The sequence below is a fragment of the Pelodiscus sinensis genome, chromosome 13, assembly GCF_052426305.1.
Source record: "Pelodiscus sinensis isolate ZL-2025 chromosome 13, ASM5242630v1, whole genome shotgun sequence".
Classification (NCBI taxonomy): Eukaryota; Metazoa; Chordata; order Testudines; family Trionychidae; genus Pelodiscus; species Pelodiscus sinensis.
The window spans coordinates 25,582,994-25,597,137 of NC_143064.1; the positions used below are offsets into that span (position 1 = coordinate 25,582,994).

General features: G+C 40.8%; 2 protein-coding genes across 9 annotated transcripts in view; both read right to left on the reverse strand.

Moving 5' to 3' along the window:
- ARHGEF9 (Cdc42 guanine nucleotide exchange factor 9) overlaps positions 1-14,144 on the reverse strand; it is a 399,027-nt gene that overhangs the window by 160,657 nt on the left and 224,226 nt on the right. Inside the window, exon 1 of one of the 8 annotated variants that reach the window (XM_006136162.5) lies at positions 9,508-9,637. The exons of 6 other annotated variants lie outside the window; for them this stretch is intronic. Coding sequence is in view for 1 of the 2 variants with exons in the window: in XM_006136159.4 (XP_006136221.1) it covers positions 5,396-5,425 (30 nt within the window). In the remaining variant the exon portion in view is untranslated. Of the gene's footprint in view, positions 1-5,395; positions 5,713-9,507; positions 9,638-14,144 lie in introns of those variants that run through there. One more of the 8 variants, XM_006136159.4, reaches the window with a different exon arrangement.
- On the reverse strand, positions 9,687-11,453 carry LOC142831223 (uncharacterized). Its single transcript, XM_075940854.2, has one exon. The coding sequence runs from the start codon at positions 9,864-9,866 to the stop codon at positions 9,687-9,689; it is 180 nt and encodes a 59-aa protein (XP_075796969.1). The 5' UTR covers positions 9,867-11,453.

Genomic DNA, 14,144 nt, shown 5'->3' on the forward strand with positions numbered 1-14,144 from the left:
CCTGCGGCTATTATTCCGAAATGACTATGCGAGCGTCCACACAGCCATTCCATTATTTCGAAATAATTTCAAAATAACAGCTTATTCCAACTTCTGTAAACCTCATTCTCTGAGGGATAATGCCTATTCCGAAATAACTATTTTGAAATGAGGCATCTGTAGGGGTATGTCTACACTACCCCGCTAGTTCGAACTAGCGGGGTAATGTATGCATACCGCACTTGCTAATGAAGCCCGGGATTTGAATTTCCCGGGCTTCATTAGCATAAGCGGGGAGCCGCCATTTTTAAATCCCCGCTGCTTCGAACCCCGTGTAGCGCGGCTACACGGGGCTCGAACTAGGTAGTTCGGACTAGGGTGCCTATTCCGAACTACCGGTACACCTCGTTTCACGAGGAGTACCGGTAGTTCGGAATAGGACCCTAGTCCGAACTACCTAGTTCGAGCCCCGTGTAGCCGCGCTACACGGGGTTCGAAGCAGCGGGGATTTAAAAATGGCGGCTCCCCGCTTATGCTAATGAAGCCCGGGAAATTCAAATCCCGGGCTTCATTAGCAAGTGCGGTATGCATACATTACCCCGCTAGTTCGAACTAGCGGGGTAGTGTAGACATACCCTAGATGCTCCACTTCTGCTATTTCGAAATACAGTAGCCCCTTCACCTGGGTCATTGTAAATTATTCCTCCTGGGGCTCTAAATTGAGATAGCATGTCTATATTAGGGAAGCCTTCCTCAGACTAATTTTGAGGTTTCCCTGCAGTGTAGATGTGCTATTTCAAAATAAACTATTTCGGAATAACTATTCCAGAATATCTTATTTCAAAATAAGCATGCAATGTAGACGTTGCCTTAGAAACTAATAGAAGTGAGTTTTATGCACAAAAGCGTATGCCCTAATAATTGATTAGTCTCTAAATTGCCACAGGACTCCTCGTTGTTTTTGCAGATACCGACTAATGCGGCCACCCCTCTAAGACTTTTCTTCCTGTTATGTCTCCTTCCAGCACATGTGTATAATCCATCCGGATTGTGGCTCTCAGCCACTGTCTGGGTTGGAAGGCTGGGGAGGAACAGCACTGCCATGGGTCACTCTGAAGGTTTTGATTTCTGCAGCCAGGATGCCTTTTGTGGCTCTAGTCTAGAGGAACATTGGCTGGATTGGCAGCCTGCCTTTGAAAGGATGCTGGGAGTGCACGCTCCTCCCGTCACAGGCCAAGTTCACACCACCTTCCATATCTCCCCTCAGTGGTAACAGTCTTTGCTCCCCGTTGTGACTGGTCCTACTGAGGGATAAAATGAGGGAAAGCTACATGTGTAGGCTCTTCTCCATGTGCAGAAGCAAGTCTGTATATATATCTCAGATAAAGGCACCTATATAGATCCACTGATATATAATGAACTCAGGTATCCCCCCCCCCCACACACACACATACACACACAACTGTGGAAATATGCATTTCAATGCACAGTTCTAGATCCCATTGGTGTAAACATTCCAGTTGCCATTAAAAAGAAACAGATGCTTCCCAGAAAGCTTTCAAACACATTCCATTCAGATCCAGAAATTGTTCTAACAGGGTGTGCTTTTTAAATAGAATTTTTATGGGAGCTTACAAAATCAAAGCACCCGCATCACTCCCGAGCCCAGGAATGCATATTAAAAACAACCATCAAAGCTTAATCACACTTTTGCAAGCTTAAAATGAAAATGACCGCACCTCCGCTAGGTAAGGAAAGAAAACAGCACAAACTAACTGAATGCTTATCAAATCACGGAGAAGGAATTTTATATAGCAATCATTACCTAAATATAAATTGAGTGCCAGAATAGTAATTATAGTATGCAACACATCGTATAAATCTTGCCAGACAAACAGAATTAACTTATATAGAAGAGAACAGTGCCATTAACATAGGAAATCTGGTCAGTATAAATTCTTTGAAGAATTCTCTCCTGGGTACACAGGTAAATCTTCATTCTGCTTTACCAGTGGGGTCATTTTAGATGTCAAAAACTTTTTCTGCAGCTATTCCTGGAAATACAACTCCACACCTTAACAGGATAAAGAATAAGCCCGTTGTTACAGTTGTTTAAAATACGTATGTATTTATTCTGAACAGGAGAATGCTGTGTGCCTTTTTTTTAATTACAAAAGCATCTCCCTGGAAATGAAGATCTTTGTTCCTTAAAAAATCATTTATTTTTTCTCCTGATTCCACTCAAAGTTTTCTGTTTGCAACATTGCAATCACTTTTGCAACATCTAGTTACAATGTCACAAACAGAAGATTATGGGTTTAGAAATTTGCTACTGGAGAAGGTTCACCCTTAGTAAAAGAGACCTGCTTTCAGGCAAATGTCCCAACTATTTGAAAAAGGATGGAAACTGGGAAGAAAATATAAATCAACAACTTTTACATAAATAATATGATTTTTCAGGTTTGCTATGAGGCATTTAAAGAATACTTTGATACTCCCTGAATAACTGTGACACTATAAGCTTAATGACACCTCTCTGTAAAAGCCAACACATGGAACTTCTGCAAGTATAGGAAAACAAGGATCAAGGATACTGGCTGTATGTCCAAGACAAAAATAAAATACTTTTTTCCTTTATGCAGGGCATGTCACTAGAAAAGATTAACGAACTATGTACAACGAATCGTTTCACCCACTGCAAAAATGCAGCTCTCTCTGGGGAAGATTGTGGCAGCTGCTCAACAGTGCACAGCAACATTACATGACAGCTTAGCACAAGAAGTGCAGAATACCAGAGCATATTGAAATTTGAAGGGGAAACAGATGCAGGCAAAATACAAACTAACGTTTGCTCACCACATACTTATTCTCATGAAAGTGCAATGAGACAGCTAATGACTTGAAATTATCTGGAGCTTAAGTTTACATATGGATGCCAGAAAAATAGAAAACCCAAGCAGCACAGCATAGCATCACTTAAAGTAGCTGAGACACTGGTTCTGAACCCAGAAAGAAGAGTTCCACTATTAATGCAGAGCAGGAGGGCTACAAAGCAGTTACTTCTTTAGCCAATCAGATTGGAAAGTAGAGGAAATGGGCTGGAAATACATTCCCATATTTAATTAGTCAGGGGCCTCAACTCAGAACAGAAACTAGACAATCACAAGCATTCATCAAGTAATATTGATTGCACATCTCTGTTCAGGTTAAGGATGGGAAATCCTCTTAGCCACCACCATTATCCATTGTCCAAAACTGGCATGGACCTATTTTTTCAGGCAGTCGTGGTTCTTGGATTCTCTCTGAAGGAGCAGTGGAAATCTCAAAATACTTGTGAGAGAGATATTCCTTACCAAACAGGCCATCCTGGAAATCTCAAACTCAAGCCAATTCTCATGAAATTTCCAGATTATAATGTACCAATAAAATTAATATAAGCTTCAAAGAGACATCTGCACTTCTGCATGATGACCAGAAGTGCACCTCTGACACTCAGGGGGGCAGTACGGGCTATTGGATAAGGCACTTGACTGGGAATCAGGAGGCCTTGATTCTATTCCTAACTCTGCCATTCTCTCACCAAGGGTGTGTCTAGACTACATGCCTCCTTCGACGGAGGCATGTAGATTAGCCAGATCGGCAGAGGGAAATGAAGCCGCGATTAAAATAATCGCGGCTTCATTTAAATTTAAATGGCTGCCCCGCTCTGCCGATCAGCTGTTTGTCGGCAGATCGGGGCAGTCTGGACGCGCCGTGCCGACAAAGAAGCCTTTCTTCATCGGCACAGGTAAGCCTCGTGAAACCAGGTTTACCTGTGCCGATGAAGAAAGGCTTCTTTGTCGGTGCGTCGCGTCCAGACTGCCCCGATCTGCCGACAAACAGCTGATCAGCAGAGCGGGGCAGCCATTTAAATTTAAATGAAGCCGCGATTATTTTAATCGTGGCTTCATTTCCCTCTGCCGATCTGGCTAATCTACATGCCTCCGTCGAAGGAGGCATGTAGTCTAGACACACCCCAAGTGCTTGTCAATTGACCTGTCTGTGTCTTGGTTTCCTCATTTTAATAATGGGAATGAAGATAGCTAAGAGACCTTATGCAGCACTTTAGGACAGAGTATGGATAAACCATGCTAAGTATTGCCATCATAGATTCACATCTCTTTCTTTAACTGCCTTGTGGCAAATACAGCCCCTTCAATTTCTTGGGCTCTCTTTTAATTTTGGTTATCCTCTATTGACAAAGCCCCTGATCATAAAGGCAATGGAAATTCTCTGGAGGGTTTTCTGCCACGGGTTTAGGCTCTACAGTGCATAGTGCATCAACGTGGTGCCCCTGCCACTGTGGAGGGCAATATTCTAAAAGTACTTTTCTGACTGGAAAAGCAGGCTGCACGATACTTTGAAGGAAGCCATCACAGAAAGAGTTACAGAGAGCCCAGCAGTCTCTGGGTTTTCTAGAATTAAAAATAAAATATTTTTTTCTTTTTTTGGAAAAGCTCATGGTCACACAAATTCAACCATAGTGGAATATTTTTTTTTTTAAGATCCTGCATGGTTTCTTTAGCAGCTCTTCCTCCAGGCACATCTATTTTTAGTTGGAAGCATAAATCATCAGAGCTCACAGTATAAAACAGGATTCCCTTAAAACAAAAGGCTAAATTCAACTGCGTATGGTATGGGCAGGTGCCCATTAGCCGCCTAACTCCACAGACAGCTCAGTCATTTGAATCAAATAATAATTACATTCAATTGACATATTAGAATATGATAAAACATGAATTGATTGTTCTACTCTATACTCCACTGATGTAGCATTATCACAGTTTTACACTCTGGGAAACCAAGGCTCAAATAGGTGAAGTGACTTGGCCAAGGTGAATCATAAAGTCAGTGGCAGAGTTGGAAATAGCTACCTAGAGAGCTGTCCTCCAGTCACCAGCTTTGACATGGAGACAAACACATCCTCTCCACAGCACCATAGTTATTAATAATCATTATTAATAATTAGTTCCCCTTAATCTTCCTAACTTTGGACAGTTAGAAATATGTCATATGAAAGAGCAAATTATACCATTTATAAAGTAGCCTGTATAATATCCCATTAGATGAGATACACAGTGAATAAAATTACTGTGTCGAGTTCAGAAAGATATATATTGTGAATACAAAATACAGACAACCCCTCCTCCTTTACCCAGATGCATTACTAGCAGTATATAGCATATAGAAATACAGTAAGGCATAGGTACATAGATACATACATGCAAGCAGGCAAGCACAGTACAGAGAGAAAAGAACTATATCTCCAATCACAACCAGCATTCATTAAATAAAAATAAAAGAAAAACAATACAATGAAATGAACAGTAAAGAAGAGGTGGGTTCTGTTAATTTAACAAATTAAAAAAAAACTTACATGGATTTTTGGCAATTTTCCTTCAGACATTATACACAGCAGTTGGGCTGTGTACTGAATACCTGATCCAAAAAGAAATATAACCACATTATGCAAACAGATGGGGGCAGGAGTCAGGTGAACATGCAGCTCTTAACAACATTCATCTATGGGATGAGAAAGCACCTCTGCATTCCCACAGAAGGACTGGAATGTACTCAGTTCTTCATTCACTCTAAAGCATAAGCAAATGCTGTACTGCTGCCATCCCAGGGTAAAATCCAAATGGCAGGACAGAAAAGAACAATCACGTCAGAGACCTCTGAGCTGTCCCATCCCCTTTTACTAGTCATGTGAGATTTAAAATGGATGGGGGGAGATTTCAAGAGCTTTTTTTTTTTTTTTTAAATCCCTTTTATTAGCCTTAAAGACTCAGAATTATAGCCACATTGGAGAATGGAAAGAATAAGAGATCTCAAACTGATAATAATGACATATGGGCTTTTTCTGAAGCATTAGAAAGGAAAACCATGCACCAGTGTTTCCCCTTATCCAGGAAGGTGCCTGGATCTTTAAGAAGGTGGATTGCAGCTTAGGAGGAATGGACTTTTATGTACTGTGTGGTACAGGGGTTGCTATGATACAGTCAGAGGCATTTTCTTGAAATAACATTGAATCCTGCTTAAGCAGACAGTGGTCTCCAGTCATGCAGCTCTAAGATATACATTTAGCCACCAATGGAAAGCTGTTATGGGTTCATAAGGAGTAATTGTAATGACCAGCATATTACAGAAGGGATGTTTTGCCTCTCTCTTTTATTTTTAATTCAAAGGTAACTTCCTCTTCTTGCTCTATTTCTGGCTTGAGTGTCCCCACAAAAGTCAGTAACACCTTATTTGTTCCTAAGGAAAGAGAGACTTAAAGGGCCAAACTTCCAAAAACAGTCTCTGAGACTCTTACTCTGCAAACACTTACACATGTGAGTAATTTGAATAGGTCCTTTGAGTTGATGTATTTCAGATACTCATATGCATATGTGCTTGTATGAGCAGGTCCTACAATTGTAAGTGCAGTCATTTGAGAGTGGAGGTAATAAAATATGTACATATTATAGCCATGTCATCATCTCAAACACCACCACTTCACTATTATAAGTGTTCATGGCTTAGACAATTAATATGGTGTATTCTGATATATATTCCTTTTTAATAAGGACAACTAGCTAATTGCACCTGCAATTCAGGCAGTTTGATGGCTGAATTATATATATTTTTAAACGCGGAATTGCTGTTGCAACATCACCAAAATGTGACAGTAGAGGCTGGGTTGAGGCCCATTTGAAAGGGTGGCCTTTAAGGAATAGATGGGGGTGGGGGGACCGGGACAGGGAAATTGACTCAGTCCTAATGCCTGCTCACTTCCCATCCAGACATCTAGGAAAAAACATTATCCATACAATAAGAACAATGTTGATTAAATAACACACAAACTTTTCTACTCTAAAATTTCATCTTCAGATCGTTACATTTATATCAACGTTCTTTGATTCCATTAGCCTTCAGGCAAATACAATTCAAGAAGATTTAAGTTGAAATTATTTTCCTATTTCCAAGTTTCAAATTTATTTTTTTAGATACACTGAAATAAAAAAAAATACCTAGTGATCACTCTACAATTATTGGAGTTGAGTGTTTCATTTGGCACATTTCATACATTACACCCCCATTTTAATCTCCTAGCAACACAAAATTCAAAACCATACCACTGATGGAATCAAAATTGTAGCATGCAAGTTAACATACTCAAACACAGACCCTTCAAATACTAGCATGCTCACACATACTCTAACATACGCTGTCATATATACACAAATTTCCAGAATGCAAAATGTCAGCCAGAATCACTGCATTAAGGAATGTGACTTGCACTAGACAGAAATACAAATTGATTACCAAGCTTTCCTTGTAGAAATCTTATTTAAAGGTAAACCTTCATGCCAAAATCTAACCTTAAAAAAATCCAGATAGTTAAGACCAGTTTTATCTTTCTGTTCCTTTCCCTAATTTTGTTTTTTTATGTTTCCTCCCCTACTCCTTTAAATAATTATACGATTCAAAATTATTTATTCTAATCAATTTTTGGGGAGTAGAGGGGCTGTTTGATTCTTAGTTTTCTGAGAGGAAAAATCCTAGATAAAGAATTCCCATCTCATGGTCATCTATGTTCATTCAATCTTTCCAACAGGTTTCCAACCCATACATGTATTAACAGCAGCTGGCTAGGATAGAAAACAAGGCAAATTCTACTTGTTAAGCAATCCAGACCATCATCATGATGAATTTTTAAAAGAAGACCCACTCAGTCTTCTGTAAAGTGAAGCAATCACCTGTTCCATGGGTAGAGCTACAAGTGAGCAAAAGGACAGCCAGCTAGCCAGCCAGCAGGCACTAGAGTTGCTGCTATGGACTTGTGTCACAATTTATGGATTTATTATACATAGACAAATAAATCAAATATGGATTAAAACTGGCTATACTGATTAAATATTTCCGGCTGGTTTATGTGGCTGAATGCTACATTTGACCTTAGTGATTTTTTTTCTTCCCTGTATTTGCAGTTAAAGCTAGGTTTGAAAGTGTCAGATTTGCGGCATCTGTTTGAAATTCAAATTCTGACATTTTGCAATAAATTATACGCTTAACTCTACATAAAACTGTTCACTAAATTTGTAACTGACACACTCATCTGGATATATATGTGTATATACATCTATATCTCTATAGATGTGGCTATGTATTATTGCAGCTAATGGAATACATGGGAAAAATCATGTAGACAGATGGAGCTAGTTTGAACTGCCTATATCACCAGAGAAATACACTCCCAGTTAATATTATCGTGAGACGCAAACATTTCCAAAACATGCTGTGATTATTTGTAATTTTTATTTGTTTAATTTTAGCAAGCTTAGAGCTTTTCCTGTAGTAGAAATAATAAAGAATGAGCAAGATTTCAGACAGAAACACTGCTTCTGTGTATGAGATTTGCATGTAGAAACAATATTATTCTTCCAAGCACATTTTGTATTCCTACGAAACTTTGTGCATTAAAACCCACCTCCCAAATCACGGTTACCTAACTAGCAAACAATTTCATTTAGCTCTGGACATCTCTTAATGGAAGGACTTGGAACTAGTGGACACCTTCTCATTGAGCCTATAATATGTAACTTAGCACTTCATTTTCAAGAAAATCAATGTAAATGAAGTAGCCAAAAACTGTCCATATTGGAATGCTGCTATGCCTGAGAAGGGCAAAGATTTTTCATTTGTACGTTTAAAAAAAAAAGGAACTCTAAATAATATTTTTAGAAAAAATATCAAAACAAACCAAAACCACAGCATCTGTTGCTTTAACAAAGGAAAACAAAACATACATTACTTTTTATCTCTCATTTCTTCCCACTCTGCAAAGACATGAAACACACATAAACCAGAAGGGGAAAAAGAGTCCGGCTAGTTATGTTTCATTCTCTGCTATATGTCCAAAGAAAAGAGCTATGATAAACTGGTGGGAACATAGAATTATTTTGGAGGCTTCTGGGCTGAATACTGAGTATTCGAGTCACACTGTCAAGGCAACAGAAATAAATCAATCAGTCAGATTTCTTCCCTTTTTGTGGCTGAATGTTATTTTAGCAAAGATTGCATAACATTAATTCCTTGGCTAGGAATTTTCTCCACCTTTAAAAAATGTCCAGTACTAGATTCAATTAAACACACACCATCTCTCACCTGGCACCTACATAGTTACTCTTAGAGACACTAGATATTAATTGCTTGTAAGCAATTCTGAGCAAAAAAAATCCCTATTCTGTTCTTAACAGGAGTCTGTATTTTTAAGAGAACCAAAATAACACACCCACTGCTTATTTTATTTAACAATTTTTGTACTCTGCTTCTGTCTAGGAATGTACAGCTATATCTATCTATCTGTAACCAAGAGATAGATGAATGGATTATTATTATTTATCACATTTAAAACCCAGGCAATAAGCAGCTACACTTACAGGCATACTTAAAAGACAAGACATGACAAAAGATTTACGGAGAGATAATATACCAACGTCATACATATCACAGCGAGGCCATGTTGAAGCTCAGTGCGTTTTCCCCCCTCAGTAAGAAATCTCTCTCTCTTTCTCTCTCTCTCTCTCTCTCCTTTCTCTCTCTCTCTCTCTCTCGCTCGCTCTTGCTCTCTTGTTGAATTGCTAGTGGCAGTAGCCCCCAACAGCTCAGGAGAAAAAATCCATTTAACGAGTGCCCAGGAAGAACATGAGTATGACATTCACAAGCAATAGCACTACGATCACGGCAAAAACGACCACCGTTTGAACATCCAAGGTCATGGTGCAATGCAGAACACTGTAGTGTTCAAGATGTGGGGCTGGTAGATTTGGAGATGTCAACCTCTGCTCTGTAAGACTGTCCATACATCCACCATGCTAGAATAAAGGAGAAAACTGCTCCTGGTTGGTTGGTTGGTATTTGGTTTTGGTCTGCTTTTTTTGTTTGGTTTATCCCCCTATCTGTTGCCTCTAGCTCATTCTGAAGCCTGCTAAGTGAAGCATCATCACAGTCTGTGATCACTTCAGACGCAAAATCCTTCTTTAAAAAAAAACCCGCAAATGCTGGCTGCAAGGTTCTCTCTCTCCCTCTCCCTCTCTCGTTCCCTTCCTTGCTGGCTGGCTTGCTTTTTAATTCGTCAACCCAGTGCAGATAAGCCTGTGTGAGTGTGACAGCTCTGCAAGCTGCTGCTGCTGCTGCTGCATCTCTCAATGCGAGGCGGACCCTTTCGCATACTAATCAGCTCCAGTGACCAGGCAGTGAAGGGAACTTGGCTGTCAGTCAAATGCAAAGGAAAAGCTGGAACCATAAATGACTCTTCCATTTAGCATGGCAGTGCGGAGCAGGAGGGTTTCCTCTGCTTTTAAAGCAGTTCAGAAAGACATCCCTTTACAGAATAGAGTGTGTGGTCTAGTGGTGAGAGCACAGGCCTGTGCCTCATAATTCTCAGACTGCCACAGGCTTCTTGAGTAACTCTGATCAAGGCACTATGTGTACTGTGGATTTAATCTTTGAATGAAAGGCATCATTTCTAGGAGGCTAGCTTGAGGGAGGGGTAGGAGAGCAATAGTGTCATGCCGTCACAGAGCTTAAGGCCAGAAGGAAGCAGGGGTCCATCTAGTCTGACTTCCTGTATTTCACAAGTCACCAACAGCATCCAGCCACCTGTGCACAAAACCCAACAACTGAAATTAGAACAACACATTACAGCCCACCGGAGACTAGACTATTATATGTCACAGGCAGAGAAGCAGAGTGCTTAGTATTCCTCTTGTAACAAGGAACAACCCACACACTATTATTTAAAATCTTCACGCAGGACTGAAAAACAGACCATACATTTTGAAGAATACGGGACTCTCTCTTCTCGGTTCTGTACAGCACCACATATGTCATCAAATCATAAATGTCCTTATTGCACAATCTCTTTGTCCTTGCTACTGCACATGCTGCATTTCGATTAGGTTTCTCTACACAGAGAACTAAATTATACCTTAATCATGAACACAGTTGTACAGAAGACTGGAGTAAAGAGAAAAGGGGGTGTAGCAACTTTATTTATGCTACCACCATCCAGAAAGTTGAGAAAACAAAAACAGGGAACAGCCTTCTCTTTCCTCCCTTTCTCCCCCAGATCCCTAACAGGAAACTCTACAAACCTTTGTTTCCCAGTTCCTATCCCCTCTCTACAGTCAGTGAATTCTGAAAAGCAAAAGATTGATGGCAGTAAGGGGAAGACAAATGCAGAAACCCTGCCAATGCGTTATATGCTGAAATGTGAAAATCAGAGCTGGTCTTCGACGCATTCCAGGAAATCTACTCCTGAGAATTTACTCGGGAAGTTTTTGCACGGAGACTAGGATGACGTGCAACAAATGAGTACATTTGTCTATTAAAATTAAAAACTGCCAAGATTTCAGAAAGATGCTAGGCTTTTTAACTTGAGTGGATGTGGCCCAAGTTTTCTTGACCCGCCTTTTCTCATCACATGATCCTAGTCATTAAAGATCTGAGCTGGCATGTTACTTCTGTTGCCCTGAGATATTATAACGCCACCTCTGGCAGGAGACTCAAAAGGGTACAAACGTGCAGGAGCACAGGCAAGAGAAGAGATTCAGTCATGTCATTCTCTTTGTGCTGAACCCCAGAACCTAAATCTGAATTCCTCATGGGCCACCTGACCCATAACCTTAGAAGACAGCGAGAGAGAGAACATACATGGACACTTATAGGAGCCTTCACAACCACAATTTACAAATAGGGTTCAAGGATGATGTATCTCTAGTGGCGCTGACAGCCTCATCAGGATCCTGGGCCAAGCAGGGGAGACAGCTCTGCGAAGGGGCAGGGCTTTGGGCAGAGCTGGGGCTAAGCAGCCGTTACCGCTGTCCAGAGAGCACCAATGCCTCCCCCGGGCAGTCCTCAGTGCTGCCCAGAGTGCACAGCATGGCACTCCGTTGACCATTTAAAGGACCTTGGGCTCTGGTCACCACCACTCCCTCTTTATATCATTGGGCCCCACAACAACAGCCCTCTTTTCCTCCCACTCATTGGTGGGCCTGCGTATCTAAGTATCAGAAGCAGGAGCCAACTCTGGAGGTGTCACATGGGCCATACTAATAAGGACTGGTCCAAGTAGCTGCCACTAAGAAATTTTTTTTTAATGTCTTGAACTTGAACACAGAGAAAAATGAAACATACCAACCACAATCATGTTAAATTAAACTTAAACTAGTTTAAGGCATGTGATCATATCTCCAAGATCATGTCCTACACTAGGGGATAATCCTCATGACTGTAGTGGACTTACAGCTAAAGCAGACCCTCCCTTTAGCTCAAGCCATGGGGAGTTAAGCCTCCAGTAGTTCGGTTCTCATTAAAATATCTATTGTCTCCACATTTGCCAATAGCAAGAGGAAGACTGGCCCAGCCTGATACTCTAGAGACCCAAGTTCTATTTTCTGTTCTGCCACAGACGTCCTATATGAAGTTGGGCAAATCACTTTGTGCTTCAGTTATCCCATTGGTAATATACAGATAATTGTGTCTCACAAAGATTGTGAGAACCTCAAAAACTCAAAAACTATGGTGGTGGGACCATCTAAGAGCCTGAGACAGGTAGACAGACCATAACTGTGTTTTTAGTATAGTTACATGGCTTTCATTAGGAATTCACAATCAACCACATATTCTTTTGGCATAAATCAGCTAAGGAAACAGTTCTACCATTCAATGATTCTATAACGGTGTACAACACAGAACACGGGCTAACAACTTGTGCTAAACTATTTGTTCTACCTTGTATTTAGCTGTGACACTCTGCGTACCTTTTCCAAACCGAGGAAGAGCTCAGTATAACTCAAAAGCTTATCTCTCCCATCAATAGAACATGCTCCAATAAATATTACCTTACTTTACTGCTCAAGACAGTTAAGTCCAAAGGAAATTGTGAAGAGCTTCAGAAGGATCTCACAAAACTAGATGATTGGGCAACAAAATGGCAGATGAAATTCAGTGTTGCTGAATGCAAAGTAATGCGTATTGGGAAACATAATCCTACCTGTAGTAAGTTGAGGGTCAGCAACATGGAGTCAGCAGGCCTAAATAGAGACCTGTAACATGAAAACAGCAACAGGCCTTGCAATCTAGTGAGCAAGACTTTGGTTCAGTAACACAGGAGCCAAGAAAGAAACCCTATTGATAATTGTGTGATTGTGTAAGTTAGGTTGAGCATGGAAGGACACAGGGAGGCACTAGGTACAGACTGTAAGCCAAAGGGGAGTAATGGAACATCTTAATAAGACATGTCTTGGTACAAAGACTCCCTAAAAACGAATGCACATACCGACCTAGGTTCAGGACCAGGTCGAGATTGACATCATGAAGGATAGTAAGTAAGCCCCCCTTCCATAAGGTGAGGGGTGGTAACTAGGCAACAGAGGGTGGTAAACTGGTATGTAAAGAAATGATGTCAGTTGTTTGTACTTGTCTATAAAAGGACACCTCAGAGGGTGCTCTCCGGCCGACCTTGTGGGGGGGCGCACTAGGCGCCTGAACGGCAGGTGTCATTGCCTAAACTTACAGAATGCACAGTAGCTTAACTTTGACTACCTGCTGTTAATATCTGATATATGGCAATAGGCCTGCCCGGTGTTGGTACCTTGTCAATGCAGGCCATAGTGCCCAGTGGTGTTACATTGTACTGATCTCTGTTACCAACTGGTAGAGCTTCGCATTTGACAATAAACCTGCTTGATTGATTTCAAACCTTGCCTGCATCTATCGTTTCCGGGGTGTCTCACAGATCTCTGGTGTTGACCCAAGTGCACGGGGTCTGACACTCTAGATAAAGGGAGTACCGATTGTTACGCACGCAGCCGAAAGTTTATCAACGGAGTAGAGGTCCTGTCAGGAGCGTGCCAGGACGACCCTGACCAGATGACACTGACACTGACAGTCCAGACCACCGAAGGTACCAAGGTACAACACTAACTATGCATATAAAATGATGGGGACTAAATTAGCTGTTATCACTTGAGAGAAATCATGGAGTCCTTTCAGATAGTTCGCTGAAAACATCCACTCACTGTGTAGCAGCAGTCAAAAAAACAAACAATACAGGGAATCATTAAGAAAAGGATAGA